The sequence below is a fragment of the Nomascus leucogenys genome, chromosome 1a (genome assembly GCF_006542625.1).
Source record: "Nomascus leucogenys isolate Asia chromosome 1a, Asia_NLE_v1, whole genome shotgun sequence".
Lineage (NCBI taxonomy): Eukaryota > Metazoa > Chordata > Mammalia > Primates > Hylobatidae > Nomascus > Nomascus leucogenys.
The window spans coordinates 84,173,352-84,197,260 of NC_044381.1; the positions used below are offsets into that span (position 1 = coordinate 84,173,352).

General features: G+C 43.2%; 1 protein-coding gene and 1 pseudogene across 1 annotated transcript in view; both read left to right on the top strand.

The window, feature by feature from the left end:
• The first annotated feature begins 7,791 nt into the window (after positions 1-7,791).
• FAM71D (family with sequence similarity 71 member D) overlaps positions 7,792-23,909 on the top strand; it is a 31,193-nt gene continuing 15,075 nt past the window's right edge. Inside the window, exons 1-4 of the mRNA XM_030812430.1 lie at positions 7,792-7,950; positions 12,730-12,929; positions 14,182-14,734; positions 17,879-18,123. Coding sequence (XP_030668290.1) covers positions 7,792-7,950; positions 12,730-12,929; positions 14,182-14,734; positions 17,879-18,123 — 1,157 coding nt within the window. The remainder of the gene's footprint in view (positions 7,951-12,729; positions 12,930-14,181; positions 14,735-17,878; positions 18,124-23,909) is intronic.
• On the top strand, positions 8,697-9,963 carry LOC115834840 (annotated as a pseudogene).

The following is a 23,909-nucleotide window of genomic DNA, read 5'->3' on the forward strand; positions in this document are numbered from 1 at the left end:
TTTTTATCTTTTTTTTTTTTTTTTGAGACAGAGTCTCTCTTTGTCACCTAGGCTGGAGTGCAATGGCACGATCTTGGCTCACCGCAACCTCCGCCCCTGGGTTCAAGCAATTCTCCTGCCTCAGCCTCCCAAGTAGCTGGGATTACAGGTGTGTGCCATCACACCCAGCTGGTTTTGTATTTTTTTTTTTTTTTAAGTAGAGACAGGGTTATAGGCACTGCCCATCATGCCCAGCTAAATTTTTTTTTTTTTGTATTTTTGTAGAGATGGGGTTTCACATGTTGGCCAGGCTGGTCTTGAACTCCTGACCTCAGGTGATCTACCTGCCTCAGCCTCCCAAAATGCTGGGATTACAGGCGTGAGCCGCTGTGCCCAGCCTTTTTTTCTTTCTTTCTGTTTTGTTTTTTTTTTTTTTTTTGAGACAGTTTCACTCTGTTGCCCAGGCTGGAGTGCAGTGGCGCAATCTCGACTCACTGCAACCTCCACCTCCCGGGTTCAAGCCATTCTCGTGCCTCAGCCTCCCAAGTAGCTGAGACTACAGGCACACACCACCATGCCTGGCTAATTTTTGTAATATTACTAGAGACGGGGTTTCGCCATGTTGGCCAGGCTGGTCTTGAACTCCCGACCTCAAGAGATCCACCTGCCTTGGCCTCCCAAAGTTCTGGGATTACAGGCGGGAGCCATTGTGCCCGGCCTGTTTTGAAATTTTGATTTTTCAGACTGTTATCCCAATTTTTTCTTCCACAAGAAAAAATTCTCAAAGACTGAGAATTGAATAAATTTTGGGGGAAACAGCCCTTTTTAATTACTCAAATGTTTCAAGATTCAGAGCACAAGGCTTTCTCTTCAAAGCTGAAAGGTTGGGCATGGGGATATCATTTTCAAGAGATAGAAGCCACAACAGTTAGCCTTCTGCAAAGGTGCAACCAGAACTGCAACCTAGAATTGTGCTGGACCTAGCCTAAAAATATGTTTATTAGTATAGTAAGAATCTTGGGAAAAATCACCTAGGTAAATGCCACATTTCAGAGTGCTAGGAATAATTAACCTCAAAGCTCCAAGGACCACAGAGAACAGCTTTAACGAGTGACAGGTAAATGCTGTCATTTAAGAGCTATCATGTAGCCAGGTGTGGTGACTCATGCCTGTAATCCCAGCACTTTGGGAGGCTGAGGCAGGTGGATCACCTGAGGTCAGGAGTTCGAGACCAGCCTGGCCAACGTGGCAAAACTTTATCTCTACTAAAATACAAAAATTCGCCAGGCATGGTGGCGGGCGCCTCTAATCCCAGCTACTCAGGAGGCTGAAGCATGAGAACTGCTTGAACCCAGGAGGTAGAGGTTGCAGTGAGCCAAGATCACACCACTGCAATCCAGCCTGGGCGACGGAGCGAGACTCCGTCTCAAAAAAAAAGAGCCATTATGTAATTACAGATAAATAATGCAGTAAAGGCCGGGCCTGGTGGCTCACGCTTGTAATCCCAGCACTTTGGGAGACCGAGGCGGGCGGATCACGAGGTCAGGAGATCAAGACCACGGTGAAACCCCGTCTCTACCAAAAATACAAAAAAATTAGCCGGGCATGGTGGCGGGCGCCTGTAGTCCCAGCTACTCAGGAGGCTGAGGCAGGAGAATGGCGTGAACCCGGGAGGCGGAGCTTGCAGTGAGCCGAGATTGCGCCACTGCACTCCAGCCTGGGCGACAGAGCGAGACTCCGTCTCAAAAAAAAAGAAAAAAAAATAACGCAGTAAAAAGACCACATCAGAATCCAGGTAGTTGGTTTATGAGTGTTCACTATAGAAATCTTTCAACTTTGCCAGAGGTTTGAAACTTTTTATAATAAAATATTGGAGGGAAAAGACCACATGGTAATGGTCAACAGGAAACATTTGTAGAGGACGTTTTAGGGGCATGTATAGACATCCCTCTGAATTAGGCAGTCAGAAAAGCCAACCAAAACAGCACAACACTGGCTCTTCAGATTCCCGCTCTCTCCGCTTCCCAATGGCCATGAACACTCAAGCTGTCACATTTCCAAAAATGTCCAGATGACTGCATTTATCCCCAGGAAAATAAAGGCACCCCACCCCTACCACAGGGTGAACACATCCCATATCTGTATCTAAGAATAGTGGTTCTCAGCCCTAATGGAGACTTGATCATCCTTGAAACAGTATACACAGATAGGGAAGCCCAGACGACACCGTGGAACGTCTAGAGAAGAGCTGAAGTGGCTCCTTCTTGAAACACATACAGCACATTGCCTCTCTGTGCTTGGTTTTCCTACAGAACAACTAGCATTGGTTTCCAATCTGTAATCTGATTTAATAAGGAATCTCTCTTTTCTTTTACTAAAAGTAGCCAACTACACTTTGTCAAATGAAAATTATACTGTAATTCTGCAGAAAAGTACAACCTAATGTAGCTATCTGCTGAATGAATCACCATTCAGTTGGAACTTGAAAAACAGGAGAAAGGATTGAGAGGGAGAAAAAGTACTGGTTAAAAGAAGTAACAAAGACCGTAAGGGATCAGCTAGTGACAGGACAGACTCATCCATCTCAAATAAAACTCCATTCTTTGTGCCATCCTTGCTCTGCAGCACAGCAAAAGCCATTCCCTGCAACATAGCTCTGCATCCTGCCTGCTTAATTCGATGAATAGGACATTGAATGGGCCTAGCAAAAGGCAAACATTATTGGAAAAATATAAGCTATGATTGTGAAGATTAATACACAATCCTGGTAGAATAAATTGTGACAAAAGATTTCACGTGTCTGTGCCATGGAGCTAGCTGTGTGTTTCCATGATAGCCCATAACAACCCTGCTTTAGTAGTTTTGTTTGTTTCTTTCTTTTTTTCCCTACCTAACACCTTGAACAATCAACATGTATTTTTGAGTCACTAAAGTTAATAATGATATCCTAGTAAGGTGATTGGATCAGAGGGTGGGGTCTGAACTGACTGTCAGGCTTGATTGCCTGTCTCTGCTGTGCCCGCACACCAAGAAGGCAAAGCAGAGTGCAAGGAGCTTATCAGGAGAGAACCCAGAAACCACCTGTTTCTTTTTAAAAGAAAATCATTTCTTAAGCATCAGTTTAACCACTGGCCACAATTATTTTGCCACTCTTTACAAGACATTGTCGTGTTCCAAATAGCTTGACACCATGATTGATAACTGCTGTTTTTAAAAAAATATTTAATGTTATGAGGATATATTAATATATATTACATATATTTTAACATCTGTTACTTACATATATGCATGTATGTATGTGTGTATATATATAAAGATATATATAAAGAAATATATATATATATATAAAGAAATTAAGTAGGCCAAGCACAGTGGCTCATGCCTATAATCCCAGCACTTTGGTAGGCCAAAGCAGGTGGATCACTTGAGCCCAGGAGTTTGAGACCAGCCTGGGCAACACAGGAAGACCCAATTTCTACAAAAAAAACTAAAAATTAGCTGGGCGTGGTAGCGTGTACCTGTAATACCAACTACTCAGGTACTCAGGAGGCTGAGGTGGGAGGATCACCTGGGCTGGGGAGGTTGAGGCTGCAGTGAGCCATGATCCACTGCACTCCAGCCTGTGTGACAGAGCAAGACTCTGTCTAAAAACAGAAAGAAAGAAATTAAGTGAAAAATCTATTTGTAAAACTGGAAAGACATATACCCAAACTTGAATACTATCTCCAGATATTCATAGTGAACCTAAGGCCAGGCACAGTGACTCACACCTATAATCCTAGCACTTTGGGAGGCCGAGGTGGGCAGATCGCTTGAGCTCAGGAGTTTGAGACCAGCCCGGGCAACATGGTGAAATCCCGTCTCTACAAAAAAATACAAAAATTAGCCAGGTGTGATGGCACAGGCCTGTGGTCCCAACTACTCGGGAGGCTGAGGTGGGAGGATCACTTGAGCCCAGGAAGTCAAGGCTGCAGTGAGCCAAGATCACTCCATTGTACTCCAGCCTGGGTGACAGAGCAAGATCCTGTAGAAAAAAAAAAAAAAAAAGAGTGAACCTATAAATAGTTAATGTACTTTACCATCAGTAAAATATACCATGATGAGGGGTGTGTGTGTGTGTGTGTGTGTGTGTGTGTGTGTCGTGGCCAAAATGATGGCTTCACAGATCCATCCCTCTGTTTTAAGGGCCTAAACTATTTTTTTCCCCCAAGACAGAGTCTTGCTGTGTCACACAGGCTAGAGTGCAGTGGCACAATCTTGGCTCACTGCAACCTCCGCCTCCCAGGTTCAAGCGATTCTCCTGCCTCAGTCTCCCAAGTAGCTAGGATTACAGGCACGTGCCACCACACCCAGTTAATTGTATTTTTAGTGGAGATGGGGTTTCACCGTGTTGTTCAGGCTGGTCTCGAATTCCCGACCTGGTGATCCACCTCCCATGTTCAAGTGATTCTGCTGCCTCAGTCTCCCGAGTAGCTGGGATTACAGGCAACTGTCACCACGCCAGGCTAATTTTTATATTGTCAGTAGAGACGGGGTTTCACGACGGCCAGGCTGATCTTGAACTCCTGACCTAAGGTGACCTGCCCGCCTTGACCTCTTAAAGTGCTGGGCACTCTCAGCCTCAAAGTGCTAGGATTACAGGCGTGAGCCACCACGCCCAAGCCTGGACTAATTACCTAGGATAATTGGAGATGTTGGTGGGGTGAGGGGTGTAGTGCACAGATATCTCAAATCACAATTACAACAAAACCAGGCAAAATTTAGCACACACTTATCAGCTATACACATAATCTGAAAGTGTAAAAATAATTCCAGAACAAATATTTAGAACATCACAGCAAAGTTGATAAAAGAGCCTGTTAACACTTTCCGCTCCTCAGCTAACCTCAACTTTGTTCAAAAAGGACGAGAGGGGCGAGACCCAGTCGTGGCTGCAAAATATCCCCAAGTTCCTTCCTTTCCTCTCACTTCCTCCTCCCTCTCTGTGTCCTGAATCCACAGCTACACCTGTTCCCCTGGGAGATCATCCACTCTTTGCTCTCTGGAAGGAGAATTCTCAGATGCAAGGGGTTCTGGAGATCTCCTAAATGACAGCAGTGGAAAAGGCCTTTCACTATCCCAGCAGCCATGTGGCATCTCCTGATTAGCAAGTGTCTGTAAACAGTAGACACACCCTCCAGTATGCAGTGTTTTCATTTTCTCAGAGTGAATTGTTTTTCCAAAATGTGCACTCTTTCACTTAACTCTGTATGAACAAGAGTTGACTACTGCATCTCCTCAAATCTGAGATCCACCAATTATTATTTTATGTGCCACTAAGAAAGAAAACATGGTGCTAATTATAGAACTTAATGCTTTCTTTTTGGTTGTGTGTGTGTGTGTGTGTGTGTGTGTGTGTGTGTGTGTGTTGAGACACAGTCTTGCTCTGTCGCCCAGGCTGGAGTGCAGTGGCATGATCTCAGCTCACTGCAATCTCTGCCTCCTGGGTTCAAGCAATTCTCCTGCTTCAGCCTCCCAAGTGGGCATATATTGAGAGACCTCCCAGAGAGGCCTTTAGGAGTAGATGAGACTACAGGCGCATGCCACCACACCTGGCTAATTTTTGTATTTTTTAGTAGAGATGGGGTTTCGCCATGTTGGCCAGGCTGTTCTTGAACTCCTGGCCTCAGGTGATCCGCCCACCTTGGCCTCCTAAATAATGCTTTCTTATGGGAATTTTCCCACACAATATCTAGCTGTTATTCCTGTGCCATCATCCTCTGTGCATTTCTTAAAGGGCTCCACTCTAGTCTTTAGGACCTTCTTCTAAGCCTCTGACAAGTTTCATACTGGAATTTTCTTTTCTTTTCCTTCTTTCTTTCTTTCTTTTTTTTTTTTTTTTTTTTTTTTTTTTTTGATGGAGTTTTGCTCTTGTCGCCCAGGCTGGAGTGCAATGGCACTGTCTTGGCTCACTGCAACCTGCACCTCCCATGTTCAAGTGATTCTCCTGCCTCAGTCTTCCAAGTAGCTGGGATTACAGGCACCTGTCACCACGCCAGGCTAATGTTTATATTTTCAGTAGAGACAGGATTTCACGACATTGGCCAGGCTGATCTGGAACTCCTGACCTAAGGTGATCTGCCCGCCTTGGCCTCTTAAAGTGCTGGGATTATAGGAGTGAGCCACCGCACCTGGCCAGGAGCTTTCTTAATCTTACTAGAAGATGTCAACAAAAGGTTTTCAGGTAATCGTAAGGAGCACACTTTAAACAGCAATTAAATGCAACCCAGGTAATACAATCTGTACTGCTTCCTTTGCCACATTATCAAATATCCTCATTGGCCATAGGAGCTCAGGATTCCACTGTTTGGCAGTTTCAGGCCAATTATGAGCTATGGACTCATGACTCTGGTTCCACTCACCAAAAGACCATGGTGAGGATCATCAACAGCTCAGCTCAGACAGCTCGGACTCCGCTTCACCTACCCAGTATACTTAGAAGAACTCTAACTTTTTCTGAGGCCTTGACCTCACACTTGAAATAACAGTAAGGTTTAGAATTGAAATTAGTTTCTTCTGTATACAAATTCGCGCTTTTATTTTTTTTTTCTTTTTGAGACAGGCTCTAGCTCTGTTGCCCAGGCTGGAGTGCAGTGACAAGATCACAGCTCACTCTAGCCTCAACCCTCAAGGCTCAGGTGATCCTCCCACCTCAACCTCCCAAGTAGCTGGAACTATAGGCCTGCACCACCAAACCTGGCTAATTTCTGTATTTTTTGTAGAGACAAGATCTTGCTATGTTGCCCAGGCTGTTCTCAAACTCCTGGGCTCAAGTAATCGGCCCACCTTGGCCTCCCAAAGTGCTGGGATTATAGATGTGAGCCACTGTGCCTGGCCTGTATACATTTGATTTTCTTTTTGTTGTTTCTTTTACAAAAGATTTCATCACGAAAAGGAGGCAGCTCAAACTGAAGTGAGTTAAAAACTTCATCTCTTAGAGAGGATTGTGGCTCAGCCTGAGTTGAGGTGAGATTTGATGGTTCTTACAGATAAACCATGTGGGCTGCATGGCCACATCCTCTCCTGCCGTTTTCTCTTTTCCTTCCTTTCCCTCTTCCTTCTTCTTCTACTTACTTTACTTTCCAAGATTTATTTTCTTCTTTCTCTCTCCTGGAGACTTAATTAATGTACTAAAGATGCTGCCTACAGCAGTGGTCCCCTTGGCAGCAGGGACCAGTGTTGTGGAAGACAATTTTTCCACCGACTTAAGAGTCTCATAAGGAGCACGCAACCAAGAGCTAAGCCCCAGTTACGGGTGAATAGTCCGGAAAAAGTGTTCTCAGTTTAGTATAGCTTTGATATCCTGCTTACAAAAAGGGGTTGGAGAATCCTACATGATGAAGAGGGTACCATTAATTTGGAAGACAGAAAATATTGGTCTGTGGAGGAATATATTGAGAGACCTCCTAGAGAAGCCTTTCCTAATACACTAATAGGTGTCTCCAGCCCTATACCCCGGTCATTTTTTATTATATGTACCTGTTTTCAAGTCCTGATAGTCCTATCATCCAACATCTTGTTTGAGTTTCATTTGGCTTGCTTACTACCTGTCTCCCCATAGAGTGTAAGCTGAATGAAGGCAGAGATCTTACCAGTCCTGTTTAGATGTATGTATTAATACAAGTGCCTGGTGCAGTGCCAAGCATATCACAGATATTGATAAAATTTGCTGAATTAATAAATAAATGAAGCAACTTAATTATGATATTAAATTCTCTCTGCATCCATTGTGTTTCCATTCCCTCAGTTTTTTTATGTTTATGTGCAAGCGCAATGAAGAAGAACACCAGCAAGTCTACCATGAGGATCAATAAGCAAGATGCTTTCTGCACCCCACACTCCCATGATCCAAGAGATCTTCAAAATATGTTGGATGGAGGAGAGTATGCACCTTTTGTATCTCTTCCCATGTTAGAGAGCAATTTTATCCAGGTAAATCATATTCAAGGCCTGAGTTAAGTTCCAATAACTTCAGTAATGTTCTCAAAGAAAACTGAAAAGGATGGTAGGAGAACTGTTTTAAATGTGCCAAGGGAATGTGTGATACTACTAAAGAGAACAGTTTGGGAACTTTAAAAAACCTGAAATAATTACAATGTTAAAGGGCATTTACTTCAAATGTCCCCAAAACTCTTGTGAAGGACTTCTGTCTTAACTCTACCATAATTGCCATTCCATCATAATCTTCCCAAAATTACATGAAGCCATTTTTGGCATTTCCCGCCACAGGGAAACATACAGATAACTTCTTTCTTAGGCGTAGAAGACATTCTAAAGAACATCTGTGACACAACTAGGGATTACAGTGAATCTTAACTCTTAGTTCTGAAGGTCAATTGTCAGATGGTGTCAGGGAGAAAAGCTTCCTTCTCATAAGAATGTCCCTACATTATGAATGAAACTGCATTTCTATGCATTTGGGAGCAATGCTAACTTTTCTCTAAATATTCAACGTTAAAATATTCAGACAAAGAAATGGTGAAATGAGTTCAATGATAGGGGTCATACCTCTAAAGTTCCTAGAAATTCCATAACAAAGTCTAACACTAAACACTGAGCTATTACCTCTAACTCTTAACACATTCGAGAAGCTGCTCAGCTGATTTCACAGAGGGTTGACAAGGGAGTACAACAGACACTTCAAAAGGCAAGAAGAGGATGGCAGGAGCTCTTTTGCCATGGCTGCCAGGCCCATCTCCGAGCAGAACCAGGATGCTACTGTGTACGTGGGGGGCCTGGATGAGAAGGTTAGTGAACCGCTGCTGTGGGAACTGTTTCCCCAGGCTGGACCAGTAGTCAACACCCACATGCCAAAGGATAGAGTCACTGGCCAGCACCAAGGCTATGACTTTGTGAATTCTTGAGTAAGGATGATGCTGACTATGCCATTAAGATCATGAACATAATCAAACTCTATGGGAAGCCAATACAGGTGAACAAGGCATCAGCTCACAACAAAAACCCAGATGTAGAGGCCAACATTTTCATTGGGAACCTGGACCCTGAGATTGATGAGAAGTTGCTTTATGATACTTTCAGCGCCTTTGGGGTCATCTTACAAACCCCTAAGATTATGTGGGACCCTGACACAGGCAACTCCAAAGGTTATGCCTTTATTAATTTTGCTTCATTTGATGCTTCAGATGCAGCAATTGAAGCCATGAATGGGCAGTACCTCTGTAACTGCCCTATCACCGTATCTTATGCCTTCAAGAAGGACTCCAAGAGTGAGCGCCATGGCTTAGCAGCCGGACGACTTCTGGCAGCTCAGAACCCACTCTCCCAGCTTGACCGCCCTCATCAGCTGTTTGCAGATGCACCTCCTCCACCCTCTGCCCCCAATCCTGTGGTATCATCATTTGGGTCTGGGCTTCCTCCACCAGGCATGCCTCCTCCTGGCTCCTTCCCATCCCCAGTGCCACCTCCTGGAGCCCTCCCACCTGGGATACCCCCAGCCATGCCCCACCACCTATGCCTCCTGGGGCTGCAGGACATGGCCCCCCATCAGCAGAAACCCCAGGGGCAGGACATCCTGGTCATGGACACTCCCAAGCTCACCCATTCCCACCAGGAGGAGTGCCCCATCCAGGGATGTCTCAGATGCAGCTGGCACACCATGGACCTCACGGCTTAGGACATCCCCATTCTGGACCCCCAGGCTCTGGGGGGCAGCCACCGCCCTGACCACCACCTGGAATGCCTCATCCTGGACCTCCTCCAATGGGCATGCCCCCCGAGGGCCTCCATTCGGATCTCCCATGGCTCACCCAGGTCCTATGCCTCCACATGGTATGTGTGGACCTCCTCCACTGATGCCCCCCCGATGGATACACTGGCCCTCCACGACCCACACCCTATGGCTACCAGCCTCTCCCTCCACCTAGACCCACTCGCCAGCCACCAGTTGCCCCTCGAGGCCTGCTTTGGAGCCCTCTTCCTCAGTAAATCCACATTTTCCTTCCTCCTGTTACATCTTCCCAATATATTTTTGATTTCTTGGACCAATCAGAGATGCTGTAGCTCCTTGGGGGCTAAGGCACTAATCCCTTTCAGCACCCCCACTCCAGTCCCCTTTTTAATGTAACGTTTTCCACAGGAGGTATTTCTTTTTTATGTTGGTCCTGAGTATTTTGCAAATGCACAGAGAAAATAAAACTAAACTCCTTGTTTAAAAAAAAAAAAAAGGGAAGGAGACTTCATCTTCCATAAACACGTTCTCTGCACTCATACTTGAGTACTAGTGTGAGCTACCCACCTCCAGTATACAACAGGCAGGAGGTGAAGCCTCCCAAAACATCTAATGTTTTAGTGATGTCCCTAGAACGCATGTGACAAGTCATGATTTGATGTAATTTACCTTCTACATACTTCTTTCCTGCTAATAATGTTGTCATTTTTTCACCTTTCATCCTGTGCCGTTTCCAAGTTAGTTACCTTTTGCACACTGTAATGAAATTACATAGTACTTGTCCAACATTGGGGGTAGTTAGCAATCTATAGGTCAGACGTAGCCCCCATCATAATTTGATAACTCATACCCTTCAAGTTGCACAACCCCACCTGGTTAGCATGTCTTCGGCAGCAAGTTACCAAGATTCCTGACTGAACAGGTTTAAATGAAAAAAGAAAAACAATTAGGCTGGGTGCAGTGGCTCATGGCTATAATCCCAATCCCAGCACTTTGGAAGGACAAGGCGGGAGGATCACTTGAGGCCAGGTTCAAGACTGGCCTGGGCAACAAGTGAGATCCCATCTCTAAAAACATTTTTAAAAATTAGCAGGGTGCAGTGCTGCACACCTATATTCCTAGCTACTCAGGAGGCTGAGGAGGGAGGATTGCTTAAGCCCAGGAGCTCCAGGCTGCAGTGAGCTAGGATGGCACTACTGCACTCCAGCCTGGATGATAAGACAAGACTTTGTCTCTAAAAACAAACAAATAAATATTTTTTAAAAAATTTAAAAGAAAGCAGTTATCTCAGATAGAGTGAAAGAGCCCCAGGGCATCAGCTCACTCCCAGTAGAAGACTCAGTTTCTCTCTTTTTGCTCTGTCACCTTCGAGCCAGCTCCCCTCAGGGCATCACATCCAAACAGGACAATGACAGCTGCCAGCAGTAGAAGATACTCATCTCATCCTGGTGGCTCTGAGAAAGGTTTTCCAGGGTTGGAGGAGACATTCTCTATGTCTTGCTGGTCACATGCCACTGCTGAAACCAGTCACTGACAAGGGGTGGAGTGGAACCACCACTACCCATTTAAGTTAATGAGGATTTAATCCCTGAGCTGGGTCATTATCCCTGAGCCATGATATTGGACAAAACCAGGATTCTGTTAATCCAGAAGAAGAGGGGCACAGTTTGGGTAGGTTATCAATAGTGTGAGCTACAACCTCTTTCTTTCAATGATGTATTTTTTAATTGAACCAGTTATCATACAGCTGAGAAACCACAGTGTAGCTCCTCTCTGCCTTCCTTTATTTCCCTGTCTGCCCATCCTCCAGTCTCTTCTTCTACCAAGTGGCAGAGATTTTACTGGCCAAGTTTCTTGGACTTTGGGGTTTTTATACATGCTGTTCCTCTACCTGGAAACCTCTCCTCTCAACCCAGCCAGTTTATATCCCACATAGTTCAGGTATCAGCTAGACGTCTCTTCCTCAGGGAAGACTTCCGTGACTCTATATCCAGGGGTGTGCCGGAACTGGTCGATTGGTACGTGTTCAGGAAATTTGCAAGCCAGTTGTTAAACACAGCCATTATTAAAAATTAAATTATAGGCCAGGCACAGCGAGCAGCTCACGCCTGTAATCCCAGCACTTTGGTAGGCCAAGGTGGGTGGATCACCCGAGGTCAGGAGTTCGAGACCAGCCCCACCAACATGGTGAGGCCCCATTTCTCCTAAAAATACAAAAATTAGCCGGGCTTGGTGGCACATGCCTGTAATCCCAGCTACTTGGGAGGCTGAGATAGGAGAATCACTTGAACCTGGGAGGCGGAGGTTGCAGTGAGCCGAGATCACGCCATGGCACTCCAGCCTGGGCAACAGAACGAGACTCCACCTAAAAAAAAAAAAAATTAAATTCTTAAAAATTAAATTTTATAAACACATTATATCTAAAATGAGGGCAATAAATATTCAAAACTCATCACTCCTATTCTTTTACTACATTTTACTATTATCTATACTTCTAAGGTTATAAATATAAGACGAGTTTGGCAAGAGTTTGTGGAATTTATAATTGGCTCTATGGAATTTAAACTAAAGACTAAAGAATATTGCATATTATTTGTAAATTTGTGTGCTACTTGTCTTTTATGTCAGTAACATTTTAAACTTATGTGTAAATGTGTGTACCTCCCAAGACCTAACTGTTACCAGAACATCACTGCCTATCTCCCCACTCTAAGCTAAGTCAAGTCCTCTGTTATGTGCTCCCATAACATCCTGATCTTGTACTTGGTAAAACTTCTTACAGTAATAATTAGTCACATACTTAAATTGTTTAATGTTTGCCTTCCCTGTTAGACCCTCACGGGTCAGAGACCGTGTCTGTTCCCTGTGGTATCTCCAAGAATTAGCATGAGCAAGTGAAGGAACAAATACATCATGGTTCATTCCTCCTTTATTTCTTGCCCTCTTTTACACTCTCAGGCAAGCAAGGTTGTCAAAGCCACACATTTCATCATATAACGCCTTTTCCTGTTTTCTGCACTCAGGTCAACAGGAGAGGTGAATCCATTTACCTTCATAACCGAGCCAACTGGGTGACCGTAGGCATCTGTTCTTCCAGCTCCACCCACAAGATCCCCAATGTGATGCTACTGGCACATCTGACCCCTGGTGCCCAAAAAGATACAGAACCCCTGTTTAAAAGTCTCCTGACATCTCCTCCTGCAGAGAAACTCGTGCTCACCAGGTGAGTTACAAAGAGAAGAGGTTAAAGATCTCTCAGAATATGTGAGATCCCTGTGGATCTGAAAATGGAGACACTGATGACAATTGCGCCAATGGAGCATCTCACTCACGCTCCCTGCTGCAAATGACAAAGAGAAGCATCCTTGAAGACGGGCGAAATCATGTATGACAATGGGTATCAAACAGGCAGTTAATTTTTTAAAAACTAAACCTAATTAATAGGAACTGAAGACTCATAGTAAACTGCCTTTCTAGAACATGCCTCCTCTTCCACAGCATCCTAGCTTCCAACAGAATTAGCTCTGGTCTTGTCTCAGCCACTAACTTTGTCTATGATCATGAGCAAATTGCTTAACTTTAAGTCAACTTTGAAGGATTAATTTAAATGGACACTTTCTCATGGTAAATAGTTGACATTCTGATGTGTTTTGTTTTTGAGACAGAGTCTTGCACTGTCACCCAGGCTGGAGTGCAGTGGCACGATCTTGGCTCACTACAACCTCCACCTCCCAGTTCAAGTGATTCTCCTGTCTCAGCCTCCCGAGTAGCTGGGACTACAGGGACACACCACCACGCTCAGCTAATTTTTGTATTTTTAGTAGAGACAGGGTTTCACCATATTGGTCAGGCTGGTATTGAACTCCTGACCTCAGGCGATCCACCTGCCTTGGCCTCCCAAAGTGCTGGGATTACAGGCATGAGCCACTGCACCCAGCCCATTCTGATGTTTTTATACATCAGAGCCTTAGGTATATGATTAAGATGAGATGGTCCTCAGGAGCCCCTACCCAGACCTATCTGGGAGGCAAATTTGGTGTCTTGAGCCTCACTCTTCAAACTACTATAAAATATAAGAAAGAGCCTGGGCACGGTGGCTCACACCTGTAATTCCAGTACTTTGGGAGGCCAAGGCAGATGAATTGCTTGAGCCCAGGCATTCAAGACCAGCCTGAGCAACATGGTGAAACCTTGTCTCTACAAAAAAATGCAAAAATTAGCCAGGCTTTGGTGGTGCATACCTGTTGTCCCAGCTACTCGGGAGGATGAGGTGGGAGGATCACTTAGGCACAGAAAGTCGAGGCTGCAGTGAGCCATGATCACATCACCACTGCATTCCAACCTGGGCAACAGAGTGAGACCTTGTCTCAAAACATACAAACAAACAAATTATATATATATATATATATATGAAAGGCCTTTTTATAAGCCTCCAATCAGGTCTCCAGATGATGTTACTGTGTGCTTGTTTGCAGGTTTCTCCCCTTGCAGTTTGTGACTCTGTCTGTGCATGATGCGGAGAACATGTGCCTGAAAGTAAAGCTGGTGAGTGGTCGAGCCTACTACTTACAGCTCTGCACCTCTGCATATAAACAGGACACCTTGTTTTCTCAATGGGTGGCCCTCATCTCCCTCTTGAATCAGGAGAAAGCCAAAGTTTCCAAAGTGTCAGAGTTTTCAAGTCTCTCAGGAATTACGAATAGCACAGACATCACAGGCTCCACGGATGTGATGGATATCACAGCATTCACAGCCATCCTGACCCCGTACATGTATGCAGGTACAGGCCCTGAACATGTCAGGGACAGCATAGATTTCTCAGAATTCACAGACATCACCGACATCACAGATGTCACAGATCTTCCAGAAAATGAGGTCCCAGAGGTCCCAGATGTAAGAATTGTCACAGAAGTCATAGAAGTCAGAGAAGCCACAGAAATCACAGACAGCTCTGATATTACAAACTGCTCGGGAGTCACAGTGGTGTTTGAAAACAATGACTTAATCAGGGCCAAGCAAGAGGAGAAGGTACGTGTCACCGAAGACTTTCACGCTTTAATAATTGAGAACTAGAGGGATTACCAAGATCACACTTCTTGGTTAGCTGACATTGATTATCAAAATGCTATGGAACCTACCTACTCTGAATAACCTAATTTTAATGGTGAGATTCAATCTCTGAACCCTGGTGTAAAGGAGTTGTAAGATGTCTCCTGAAATAGGCAGTGACCACCCTTAACATAAATCTTAGCCCAGCATCAGAAATGGAAAGAATTTTGGAATCAGAATCAGAACCAAGTTAGACTCTCAACCTACAGCTCATATTACTTGTGGGACTTCGCCCAAGTCACAGAATCCACATGAGCCTCAGTTTCCTCACTTCTAAAATAAGGATATTAATACAATGTAAGGGTTAATTTCCGGTTTAAAAATATATAGCAGTACCCAGTACCTTGAAGGATGGGATGGAATTTCGATGGGTAAACATGAGGATGGAAATAGGATAATAAAAAGCAAAACAAAGTGAGTGGCTTTAGAAAAGGCCAGAGAGTGGAAAAACACAGAGTCACGTCCAAAAATGTTTCGTTCAGTTGGGCTAGAGAATAATATATGTGGAGAATAGTATAATATAGGACTGGAAAGTTGCTTAAAAACCTTGAGAGCCAAATTTAAAAGTGAGAACTTCACTCTTTGGGCAAATCTTAGTGACCAAAGTCTCCTGTGTAAGGGAATGAAGGAGCTGTGTTTTTAAAAGATTAATCTAATGGCAGGATGGATTATAGGCAAAGAGATCTGTTTGAAGACTACTGCTGAAAAACTTCCTCTAGGTCCACAATAGAAAAAAGGCTTGTGCAGTGGCTCACATCTGTAATCCCGGCACTTTGGGAGGCCAAGACAGGTGGATTGCTTGAGCTTGGGAGTTCGAGACCAGCCTGGGAAACATGGCGAAACCCCATCTCTACTAAAAATACAAAAATTAGCTGGCCATGGTGGTGTATGCCTGTAGTCCCAGCTACTAGGGAGGCTGAGGTGGGAGGATTACTTGACCCTTGGAGGCAGAGGGTGCAGTGAGCTAAGATTGTGCCACTGCTCTCGAGCCTGGGTGACAGAGTCACACCCTGTTTCAAAAAACACAAAAGAAAAGAAAAGAAAGGTGGTAGGGATGGGCGCGGTGGATCATGTCTGTAATCCCAGCACTTTGGGAGACCGAGGCGGGCAGATCACCTGAGGTCAAGAGTTTGAGACCAGCCTGGCTAACATGGCAAAACCCTGTCTCTACTAAAAAATAAAAATTAGCCAGTGTGGTAGTGGGTGCCTGTAATCCCAGCTACCTGGGAGGCTGAGGCAGGAGAATCACTTGAACCCGGGAGGCGGAGGTTGCAGTGAGCCAAGATCATGCCATTGCACTCCAGCCTGGGCAACAGAGTGAGACCCTGTCTCAAAAAACAAACAAACGAAAAAAAAAAAAACCTAATTTTTAATTAGGAAAAATTCAAATAGTTCTACACAATTTTTAATGACAGGAGGAAAATGCTTATAATAAAATGTTAAGTGGAAAAGGTAGGAGACAGAACTTCAAGATGATCTAAGTAGACATAAAGTAAATAGAAAGATCAGAGTGAAATGTGCATAGAAGTAGTTGTTTCTGGGCAGTGGCATCATACAAGCAATGATTTATTATTATTATTATTATCATCATTATTATTATTATTATTTTGAGACAGTCTCACTCCATTGCCCAGGCTGGAGTGCAGTGGTGAGATCTCGGCTCACTGCAACCTCCACCTCTCAGGTTCAAGCGATTCTTATGCCTCAGCCTTCAAAGTAGCTGAGATTACAGGCGCCCACCACATGCCCAGTTAATTTTTGTATTTTTAGTAGAGATGGGGTTTCTGCATGTTGCCCAAGCTGGTCTCAAACTCCTGGCCTCAAGTTATCCACCCGCCTTGGCAAGCAATAATATCCAACCTTTAGCTTTATTCATTATAGGATTTTCCAAATATGCAATAATAAATATGTATGACTTTCATTGTCAGGGAAAAGTGAAGTTTTATCCTTAAGGAAGAAAATTATTACATCATTTTTAAGGAAATGTAATAGAGGTGTATTAGGCCATTCTTGCATTGCTATAAAGAAATATCTGAGGCTGGGCAATTAATAAAGAAAAGAGGGTTAATTGGCTCATGGGTCTGTAGGTGGTAAAGGAAGCACAATGCTGGCATCTGCTTCGGGTGAGGGCCTCAGGGAACTTACAATCGTGTGGAAGAGAAGGGGAGCCAGCACATCACATGGCCAGAGAGAGAGCAAAAGAGAGAGGAAGGAGGTGCCAGCCTCTTTTAAACAACCAAATCTCGCATCAACTTAGAGTGAGAACTCACTCATTATGGTGAGGACAGCACTAAGCCATTCACGAGGGATCTGCCCCCAAGACCTAAATACCTCCCACTAGGCCCACTTCCAACATTGGAGGTCACATTTCAACATGAGATTTTCAAGTAACAAAACATCTAAACCATATCAAGAAGTAATGGACTAGGCAGGGGCAGTGGAAAGAAGAAGGTGCAGACATGAAGGACATTAGAAAGTTGGCTTTAGGGCTTGCTGACCAACTGCCTTGAGCCCTGAGTGATTCTGAGCGAGTCAGAGAGCGGCTAGGAGAGGTGATACATTAACAGAAATTGGGAAATTAGGAGGAGGGGGGGATTTTAGAGTATTAAGTTTTAGATACAGGTTCCAAGTCTTTTGACAAAAAAAAAAAATTTCTTTTATATTATGAGCCCCCAGCCCCTATAACCTATCAGATGCCCTAATTAAGACCAAACTCAGACTGGGGAATCAGTGGCATTTCTGGGAAACTTTTCTTATACTGACAATTCACAGAGAAGTACTGTAATTAGATGCCAACTGTCTTCTGTGAGGTGACAACACGAGCTGGGGAACATGTGTCAGGCTGCATTGGCGCAGGCCCTGGCTCCCACACAGCCTGCCGCCAACACACCCGGGGCTCTCCCCATGGTCGTGCCATTCTAAGCCTCACTCCCTCCTTACTACTCCTCGTGGGCGTTCAGTGACGATGAATGAAATGGTGCCTGTATTAGATACTGTTCCACAAACACCTATTACCTGAGGCTCTCCTGTTACCTGATTTGCTGCTGCTTTTTATTTTTAAAGGAAAAATTGGAAAACATTCTGAAGCCTGGGTGTCTACAAGATACAAGCAAGAGTGACTTGAAAGAATCCTCAAAACGTGTCACCATCTCAAACATAACACTGACTTTTGAAGGTAAAAGATATTCTCAAACTACCTTGACTCCAGTAGAAAGTGAGGCAAATACATCCAAGGAGAAGGAGGATAAGACCTCTAAAGAAAAGATGCCTGATTTTCAGAGCACAGCTCTCAAGGCTGAAGAATCCAGGTATGTGAGGCAGGAACATGCCAAAGGAATTCTAAGACATGAAATATTAATAAAGAAGTGTGTGCTTTAGTCTCTTAACTCAGGCATCTGCCACTGAAGATTCTCAGAGACAGATGTAGTGTAACTGAATGATGATATAGTCAACTCTGGATGACACACATTTGGTTCAACCTTGGCTAATTTTTATTTTCATGTCAGCTTCTCACAGTTGGCATTCTGGGCTGTCTACCTGATGTCAATTGTTGTACGTGCTTCAGGAAATATAATAGAGGCCGGGTGCGGTGGCTCACACCTGTACTCCCAGCACTTTGGGAGGCTGAGGCAGGTGGATCGCCTGAGGTCAGGAGTTCAAGACCAGCCTGGCCAACATGGCAAAACCCCATCTCTACTAAAAAATTAGCCAGGCGTGGTGGCGGGTGCCTGTAATCCCAGCTACTCTGGAGGCTGAGGCACGAGAATTGCTTGAACCCTGGAGGTGGAGGTTGCAGTGAACCGAGATCGTGCCACCCCACTCCAGCCTGGGCGACAGAGCAACACTCTGTCTCAAAAAAAAAAAAAAGAAAATAGAATCACAGTGTTCACATATTTCGGAGTTGGGGCATTGACTTCAGTAGTGATTATGGGTACTTGTAATTTTATTAAAGATACATCTCTATACTTCCCTATATTTTCTTCTATACATGTTCTCTATGTATCCCTTATCCTTCTCTGCACTTCCAACTAATAACTTTTTTGCTTTTTCTTTTTTAAAGACTAGTCAAGTGCAGTAACGAGAAAAGGAAAAAGTTAATTCTACTTGTGACAATAAATGCTAAAATTTTACAATCTTAGCAGGGAAAATACAGCAAGTGTAGTATAAAATTAAGGGAATGGTTAATATTAATCATTATTAAAATATAGAAGAATAGAATAGCCGTGATACTATAAATACATTTGATAAAGTTTGATATTCTTTTTTTTTTTTTTTTTTTTTTGAGACGGAATCTCACTCTGTCACCCAGGCTGGAGTGCAGTGGCGCGATCTCGGCTCACTGCAAGCTCTGTCTCCCGGGTTCACGCCATTCTCCTGCCTCAGCTTCCCGAGCAGCTGGGACTACAGGCGCCTGCCACCACACCCGGCTAATTTTTGTATTTTTAGTAGAGATGGGGTTTCACCATGTTAGCCAGGATGGTCTCAATCTCTTGACCTCATGATCTGCCTGCCTCAGCCTCCCAAAGTGCTGGGATTACAGGCATGAGCCACTGCGTCTGGTCTGTTTGATATTCTTGATCACAGAAAAGATCCACATAGTAGTGAGTTTTCCTTTAGCACAATAAAGAACATTTACCACAAACCAGAGCCTATATTATTTTTAATGAAGAAATTTATAATTGTTCTATTTAGAACTTAGAACACAACATGGTAAAAACCCCATCTCTACAAAAACTACAAAAATTAGCCAGGAGTGGTGGTGCATTCCTGTAGTTCCAGCTACTCGGGAGGCTGAGGTGGGAGGACGGCTTGAACCTGAGAGGTCAAGGCTGCAGTGAGCCACGATTGTGCCACTGCACTCCAGCCTGGGTGACAGAGTGAGACCCTGTCTCAAACAAAAACAAAACTTAGAACAAATTGGGAATGTTCCCTTTAACATTTCTATGTAATATAAAAGTTTCTAGCAATCTGATAGGGCTCAGAAATACAAAGAAAATTATGAATTTTTAAAATCACTCTTTGCAAATGGCAATTCATATTTAGAAAATTTGAGAATCAATAAAATTTTAGTTTCTTTTGGAAGGTTACAGATTATAAGGTAAACACAAAAAATAGTTTTAATTTACATGCCAAAAATATACTGAAAAAAGGGTGTCTTTTTCAATAGCAACAACAAAAAGCAAATATTTAGTGAGGCTGATACTCTTATCTATATAAATGGAATTACAAAACTTTAATGGCAGAAATAAAAGACAACTTGAATAAGGAAAACTAGATTCTTCTTCTGCATAAGTAGATTTAAATACAATACCAATTAACATCTCAATAAGATATCTCATAGAAATCATAAAATTGTATAAAGAAAGGATGTGGAAAAGATAGGGGTAAACATCTCAAGGAAACAGGGTAGGAGGGGAGAGAGGGGTAAGACACTACACATTGACTACGGCGTACAGTCCTTGGGTGATGAGTGCACCAAAATCTCAGAAATCGCCACTAAAGAACTTATTAATGTAACAACAACAACAAAAATCAGAAACTGGACCATTCGGTTCACATTTAAAACTGTTTTAAAAAATTCACTGACCAGTTGAGTGCTTAGCATTGCACTAGGTATGACCACCTCCCTGGCTTGGCTGAGGATAAATAATGTCAGTCTCCCTGTTCTGGGTCAGTGCTGACAGATACTTAATCATGCATTTGGAGACTGTTGTTTCTGGCTCATGTATTGCAGGCTCTTAGCTGCTTTCTCTGTTTCATTTGCTATGTATTTAATCTTATAAGCTGCCTATCATTGGCTTTTACAGAGGATAAAGCTAAGATGATGGCAGGATAGTCTCCAGTTCTTTCACTTAAAGTTTTTATCTTCCCAACTGGTTTATAAGCACCTTGCAGGCAGGGAGCACTCTTCTTTGTATGGTATCCTTCACACCTCTTAGAACACATGCTGGACACAGAGAAGGGCTCAAAGCTGGCTTGGTGAATTAAAAGAACAATGGTAATATGTTACTATAATTTTGGGAACTATTTTGTACATGGTGAAAGTATTTTCATTATAAACTTGGGACTTACAAAGACTGCCTAATATAAAGGAAAGCAGAAATGCTAGGATCATTGTTTTGCATTGTTAACAAATATTCTATTATGCATTCAAAAAATAGTTTTCCAGTTCTTATACTATTCTCTCTAATTTAGTATGTTTGATTTTCCATAGTAAAAAGTTAAAGAAAAAAAAACTCAAGGAAACAATTGGGATGAAAAATGTCTAAGAGCTACACAATCCTATAAAATATTAAGCCATGTTATAATTAAATGGCCATCAGAACTACCAGTGCAAAGTTTAGAATACAGAAATAAAGACATAACCAGGCACAGTGGCTCTTGCTTGTAATGCTAGCACTTTGGGAGTCTGAGGTAGGAGGACGATCCTGGGCGACTTACCGAGACCCTGTCTCTACAAAAAAAATTTAAAAGTAGCCAGGTGTGATGGCACTTGACTATAGTCTTAGCTACGGGAAGGCTGAGGCAGGAGGATCTCTTGAGCCCAGGAGTTCAAGGTTACAGTAAGCTATGAACATGTCACTGCACTCCAGCCTGCCTCAAAAAAAAAAAAAAGAAAGAAAAGAAACAAAAATAGATCCAAACTGATATGAATTCAAAAGAAGCATGGAAAGAGGTCGGGCGCAGTGGCTCATGCCTGTAATCCCAGCATTTGGGAGGCTGAGGCGGGTAGATCACGAGGTCAGGAGTTCAAGACCAGCCTGGCCAAGATAAGATGGTGAAACCCTGTCTCTACTAAAAACTACAAAAATTAGCCAGGCGTGGTGGTGGGCACCTGTAATCCCAGCTACTCGGGAGGCTGAGGCAGGAAAATTTTGCTTGAACCCAGAAGGCAGAGGTTGCAGTGAGCCAAGATCATGCTACTGCATTCCAGCCTGGGTGACAGAGTGAAACTCCGTCTCAAAAAAAAAAAAAAAGAAAAAATAAAGAAGCACGGAAAAAGCAAAATTCTAGGAAAATGTTGGTCAAAGATTCATGATGTACCAAAAAAAAATTTCAGATAGGAAAAGAGTAAATTATTTTAAAACTATAATGAGCCAGAAGAAAATGGAATGGTATCATTGCCTCATTTACAGAGGAAAGATCATTTATTGTCCGCTGATGCAAAAAAAGTAATTTTCAATGGCAGAGTTTACGTGATTCACTCAAAAATATTTATGAGCACTTCCTATGCTCTAGGCACTGGGGATACAGCAGCAAAAATGATCAAGTCCCTATCTCGTGGAGTGTTTTATTCTAGTGGGGGACACAGATGATTAACCAATACAATATGTTATGCCAGCTGGAATGTGCTGTGATGAAAATAAAAAGAGAGAGAGAATAGAGAGTGAGAGTGATTAGAGTGATTAGAAAAGGGTGGAGAGATATTTTATACAGGTGGTCAAGGCCATTTGAGCAGAGACCTGAGCAAGTGTGAACCTCTGGGGGAATAGAGGTCCAAGTTGATTGATTGCATAACAATTACAAATCTCTGCCAAATAAATCATTTTAAAAAAATACACTCATATATGTATGACAACAGAGTGGGGGGGAAAGCATGATAGGCCGGGCACGGCGGCTCATGCCTGTAGTCCTAGCACTTTGGGGCGCCAAGGCGGGTGGATCATGAGGTCAGGAGTTTGAGACCAGCCTGGCCAACATGGTGAAACTCTGTCTCTACTAAAAATACAAAAATTAGCTGGGTGTGGTGGCAGGCACCTGTAATCCCAGCTACTTGGGAGGCTGAGGCAGGAGAATTGCCTGAACCCGGGAGACTGAGGCTGCAGTGAGCCAAGACCACGCCATTGCACTCCAGCCTGGGTGACAGAGCAAGACTCCATCTCGGAAAAAAAAAAAAGAAAGAAACGAAAAAGTATAATAGATTACCTTTATATATAAGTAGTTGGTAGGAATTTGTAAGGGATCCAATTAACAAATAATTTAAGGACGTAAATAGAAAATTTACTCCAGAAGACAACTACTTGAGAAGGAATCAACCTCACTAATCATTAAAGAAATACAAGTTAAGCAATTAACAGTTAGCTTTTCATTAGGTGTCAACAACACTCTTGGTGTCACTGTAAATGGCTGTCAATTAAATTCACACCCCAAATGTTTGTACTCCTTTACTTATGGTAACATGTCAAAGAAATAATTCAAAGGGGAAAATAACTTATCTGAACATAGCGTTTCATATGGAAAACCTGTAAGTAATCCAAATGCTCACAATTGGGAAAATGGCTAACCAGGAAATAGTATGTCAATTTCGTGAAACAACAGAACCCCATTAGAAAAAGCCATAGGCAGAATTTCAATGAAAAGAGCTATGGCTGGCATGGTGGCTCATGCCTATAATCCCAGCACTTTGGGAGGCTGAGGCAGGAGGACTGCTTGAGCCCAGGAGTTCGAAACCCACCTGGGCAACATAGGAAGACCCTGTCTCTATTTAAAAAAAAGAAGAAGAAGAAAGAAAAAAGAAAAGAGCTACGTTAGTAATAAGGAATAATAAGCTGGAAAAGCAAAATTCCAAAAAATGTAAATACAATGATATTTTATTTCTATAGTCTGGGAAGAAACCACAGTTTGGGCATAGTTGATGATAAAGCAATAAATATTTGTTGTAGCTATTGATAGATGTTTCTATTAAACTTTCATTATATAATCGATTACACATATAATTTTAAAAGTAAATTGAATCTAGGATGCATTCATTGGGAGACAGTTTAACACAGCCAATAGAGAATGAACTTTGCCACAGGTCATGATGGCTCAGACCTGTAATCCCAGCACTTAGGGAGGCCAAGGGAGGCAGATAGCTTGAGTCCAGGAGTTCGAGACCAGCCTGGGCCACATGGTGAAACCCTGTCTCTACAAAAATTAGTTGGGTGTGGTAGCATGTGTCTGTAGTTCCAGCTACTCAGGAGGCTGAGGTGGATCACCTGAACCTGGGAGGTGGAGGTTGCAGTGAGCTGAGATTATGCCACTGCACTCCAGCCTGGGTGACGGAGTGACACCCTGCCTCAAAAAACAAACAAACAAGAACAGAGAATAAGCT